The 4,877-nt window shown below is 38.9% G+C and overlaps 1 protein-coding gene across 1 annotated transcript in view; it reads right to left on the bottom strand.

Moving 5' to 3' along the window:
* Positions 1-4,877, bottom strand: part of LOC106874919 (spastin) — a 139,865-nt gene that overhangs the window by 27,660 nt on the left and 107,328 nt on the right. Inside the window, exon 11 of the mRNA XM_052973488.1 lies at positions 2,470-2,561. Within this exon, the coding sequence (XP_052829448.1) occupies positions 2,470-2,561 (92 nt within the window). The remainder of the gene's footprint in view (positions 1-2,469; positions 2,562-4,877) is intronic.

Raw genomic sequence — 4,877 nt, 5'->3', positions numbered from 1 at the left:
TGTTCTCACTATCCTTCTTGATAGCTATAAAAACTGGAGACCACAAGCAAAGTTCCTCTTTAGTCACCCGTCGGTGACGCCTCAACAGGCTAGTCACCAGCCGGTGATGCCTCAACAGGCTAGTCACCAGCCGGTGACGCCTCAACAGGCTAGTCACCAGCCGGTGACGACTCAAGGAGAACGAAGTCTGGCTGACCAACTACAACCTTGGCCAGAGGGAGAAAGAAGTTTACTGTCAGCCACTGTGAGACAATGTCGCACACCTTATAACTAATACGAGCTCGCATCCTTTTCTCTATAACACTAGCATCTCTCTCTATATATAAATACTACTATAAGAAAGTGTACATACAGATACAGGCCGAAATTCTTTACCTTGTATGCTTTACATACAAACTGTTATACTATTACACTGGCCTACTCGTCGTGGTATGGCAACTATGCAAGTAACAGTAAATAAATATTTCTATAAAAATGTCGATCATCTTCATCGTTCATCTTATAACCAGTACAATTGGTAAATAATACATATCGTTACAATGGGTGACACATCGACTACACAACACAAAAACATTAACCGTTACATATATATATCACTGCATTGACCAAGCCATCAGATGGTGTTATACACCACAAGTCACTATGTGTTGCATCACAGTGTTGTAGCTTTCAAATGGTGTCATCCTGCTGGCCAGATGGACAGGCCAACATTTCTCCCTGAGCAGAATGTCAGTCTGTTGCAAAGAAACCCATTTGCAGCTGGATGGTTGGGAGCAATGTGAAAGCTTGCTTGGTGAGGAAGAAGGTGAGTTTTGGACATCTTGCAGAATGAGAAATAAGACCTACGAAAGGGCAGAAGAATTGAGAGGAGTCAACAACCATTCAATGGAAGGAAATGTCTGAAATAAAACCCATTCAGTGAGGACTTGCAACCAGCTGGTACTTATTTATCACAGCATAGATGTTGGCATGACTGTGTAGTAAGATGTTTGCTTCCCATCCACATGGTTCCAAGTTAAGTCCCACTGCGTGGCACCTTGGGCAAGTGTCTTCTACTATAGCCCCAGGCTGACCAAAGACTTGTGAGTGGATTTGGAAGATGGAAACTGAAAGAAGCCTGTTGCATGTGTGTGTGTGTTTTTGTGTGCATGTGTCTTTGTCTACCACCGCCATCACTTGACAACCGGTGTTGGTTTATTTACATCCCCATAACTTAGTAGTTTGGCAAAACAGACCAATAGAATAAGTACCAGCAGGTTGCAAGTCTTCACTGAACGGGTTTTATTTCAGACATTTCCTTCCATTGAATGGTTGTTGACTCCTCTCAATTCTTCTGCCCTTTCGTAGGTCTTATTTCTCATTCTGCAAGATGTCCAAAACTCACCTAAGTACCAGGCTTAGGAAAAACAAGAAAAGTACTGGCATCGATTCATTTGACTGAAAATTTTTCAATGCAGTGCTCCAGCATGGCCACAATCTAATAACTGAAACAACTGAAAGGTAAACGATAAAAGTAAAAACAATAATGGCCTAAAGATCTTACAGTTTCATCTATCGACAACTGATAATAAAAGAAAAAATACAATATTTTCAAGTAATGGCCACATTTTTGTTATATCTTGCAAAAAGGACTCCAAATCAACCTTTGAGTTTAGTCTCCAAAGTATTGTGGGTCTGGATTCGGCCCAGAATGTTTTTAATTTACTCATGGAGTTGGCCTGATTCCAAAATGGTATATGTTGGGCTATGGCTTCTAGGAGTAAAGTTGAAAAAGTGTGACACACTGACACATTGACATTCGCATTTATATTAGATAAGTGTGTTTGTTTCTTTAGGTGGGTGGGTGTGTCTGTGTCCATGTGCGTGTGTATGTGCACATGTATAGATATATAGGCATTTGAGTGAAGGTGTGTGGCTTAGTGGCTAGAGTATTTGACTCATGACCTTATGATCATGAGTTCAATTCCCCAGCAGTGTGTCATATTCTTGAGCAAGACACTTTATTTCACATTGCTCCAGTCCACTCAGATGACAAAAATGAATAGTACCTGTAATTCAAAGGGCCAGCCTTATCACATTCTCCATCTCATAGAATCTCTCTGAGAACTACATTAAGGGTACATGTGTCTGGAGTGCTCAGCCACTTGTATGTTAATTTCACGAGCAGGCTGTTCCATTAAATGGATCAACTGATACCATTGTTGTAACTGACAGAGTGCCACAGATATGCATTTGTATGTGTGCATTCTACATATCAGCATTTATTTTAAACCCTTATAAGACAACTTGACCAGTCTATTAGCCCACCATTCCAGTGGTAGAATTAAAACAGAGCTAATGTTTCTAAGAATATATCTATACTTCTACTCCATTAGTATAGAAACAATAGTGAACTTCACCTCCAAGAGTTTAATTAACAACTTTGATTTCAAAATGTTAAATTGAAAAGTAACAATGAATGTTTCTTACCCCATCAAATTCTATCAGGAATTCTGTTTTTAAGCGACGACTAGCTTCATTCTCTCCTTCTCTCCTTTCACAAAGTAAGGAGTCGATTTCATCTACAAAGCAAAAATACATTATTGATGATGATAATATGTAACTTCAGCACATGGTCACACATTTATAGCAAAGAATATTGTCAGTGAATCAATCTTAATATGTTACTGAAACTTTCAAATATAGAACATTAAATAATAATAATAACAACGATAGTAATAATAATAATAATAATAATGCCCAGATGCAGTAGCTGGCAGTGGCTCTCATGGCTTCTGATCTTAATTGATTGGAAGTGTTATCATGTACATTGTTTTGTCTTGGTATAAAAGATGGGCTACCACAAATATTCTGCTCAATACCACAGATTTGCTTGTCAGTTGTTTGACCTTAACCAGTTGAGCATGTCCCTTGGTGGCTGACGATATGTGCATCTCTGATCATGAGCAGAAGTAGTAAGGGAACATCATAGCCATGTGTTGAGAGGAATTCTTTGTGGTTTGAATAATTCACCTTTGGAAACATAGGTGTTTTGCTCATCATCCTTAAGCAATCCTTATTCAGGAACCTTTTGAATAGGATGGGCTACTTGACCCGAAGAAAATTCTAACTGGGCCCTGCTTTGCAAGGTCATGCACTGTTTACCTTGATATGAAATCACGATGTCGTGCACATATGGTTGTGATGCATGTGCCTGGTATACCCTTATCAGACGGGTAGTCGTGATGGGTATACTGGGCTTTGTATATTTGTACCCCAATGTCACTCTGATGGCATGCACTGCTCTCTCACTCAATAATAATAATCCTTTCTACTACAGGCACAAGGCTTGAGTTTTTTTTTTTTTTCGGTAGAGGTGAGGAGGGTTGAAGTTTAGTTGATTACATCAACCTCGATGCTCAACTGGTGTTTATTTCATTGACTCCAAAAGGATGAAAGGTAAAGCTGACTTTGGTGGAATTTAAATTCAGACCATAAAGCCTTAATGATGATGATGATGATGACGACGATTACTATTATATTAAATAACAATAAATAAATATCATTTCAGGCATGAGCTCAAGGCATGAAATTTGACAGAGAAAGTCAGTCAATAGCATCGCCCACAGTACTCAACTGGTACTTTATTTTATGAACCCTGAAAGGATGAAAGCAAAGTTGACCTTGGTGGGATTTGAACTCAGAACATAAAGACAAGAACAAATTACTGGAAGGCATTTTGTATTGTGCTCAATAGCAATGATTTATCTCTATAATACAGGAACAAGGCCAGAAATTTTAGACAAAGAAGCAGTCACTTAGACTGATCCCTACCCCAGTTATTATGTGGTAGTATATTTTATAAACGTTAAAGTTGACCCTAATGAACTTTCAAATTCAAAATGTAAAGATTTGTTACTAAATACCCCCATGGTGTTTCATCCATTATGCTAATGATTATACTACTAATAATAATAATCATCATCATCATCATCATCATCATTATCATCATCATTGCTTAACATCCACCTTCCATGCAGGCATGGGTGGAACAGTTTGACAGGAGCCAGCCAGGCAGAAGCCTGCACCAGACTTCTGCAACTGTTACGGCAGGATTTTTACAGCTGGTTGCCCTTCCTAGCACCATCCACACATCATCGTGGACTTAGTGCTTTTTACGTGGCACAAGCAAAGGCAAGGCTTTTACAGACAGATGCCCTTTCAAACGCCAACTAATACTGCAATGAAATAATACATTAATCTTGATTTCACCCCTTTACAAAGGGCCCAATTGAAAATAAAAAAAAAAAATTGTCAGCTTGAGATATGATAAGTCACCTCTCCTCACAGCTTCAGAATTTATTTTACATATTTTATTCACTACTTTCACTTTTATCATTTATTTGCTTTAGTCATTGGATGGTGGCCATGCTGAGGCACCACCTTGAAGGGCACAGTCAGGCAAACCGCACCCCCTCCCCACACATACACACTAGTACTTATTTTTTTTTAAAGTCTCGTACTTATTCTATTAGTCTCTTTTGCCAGACCACTAACTAATGGGAATGTAAACAAACCCACACCAGCTGTGAAGCAGTGGTAGGAAGCAAAGACAAATGTAGACGTGTGTGTGTGTGTAAAGCTCATGGCTTCAGAGCTAAAGAAGCTGCACTCTTGGAAGAGCCCTGCTTCTCACATGGACAACTGTATGTTGGCTGCTCAAGAGTGGGCAGCAACAAAAAACTTATTTGTATATGCTCCACAAGGGAAAACAAGGAACATAGTTTACAATGAGGTGTTATAATCACAACAGCAAGAAAGTATGTACATGATCACCTTCTTTTACGAAACTTCATTGACTTTCATATATTTATATTGATATACATATATATACGTGT

Source organism: Octopus bimaculoides, chromosome 16 (genome assembly GCF_001194135.2).
Source record: "Octopus bimaculoides isolate UCB-OBI-ISO-001 chromosome 16, ASM119413v2, whole genome shotgun sequence".
NCBI lineage: Eukaryota > Metazoa > Mollusca > Cephalopoda > Octopoda > Octopodidae > Octopus > Octopus bimaculoides.
The sequence above is the reverse complement of the archived record's forward strand: the minus strand, read 5'-3'. Positions and strand labels throughout refer to the sequence as shown.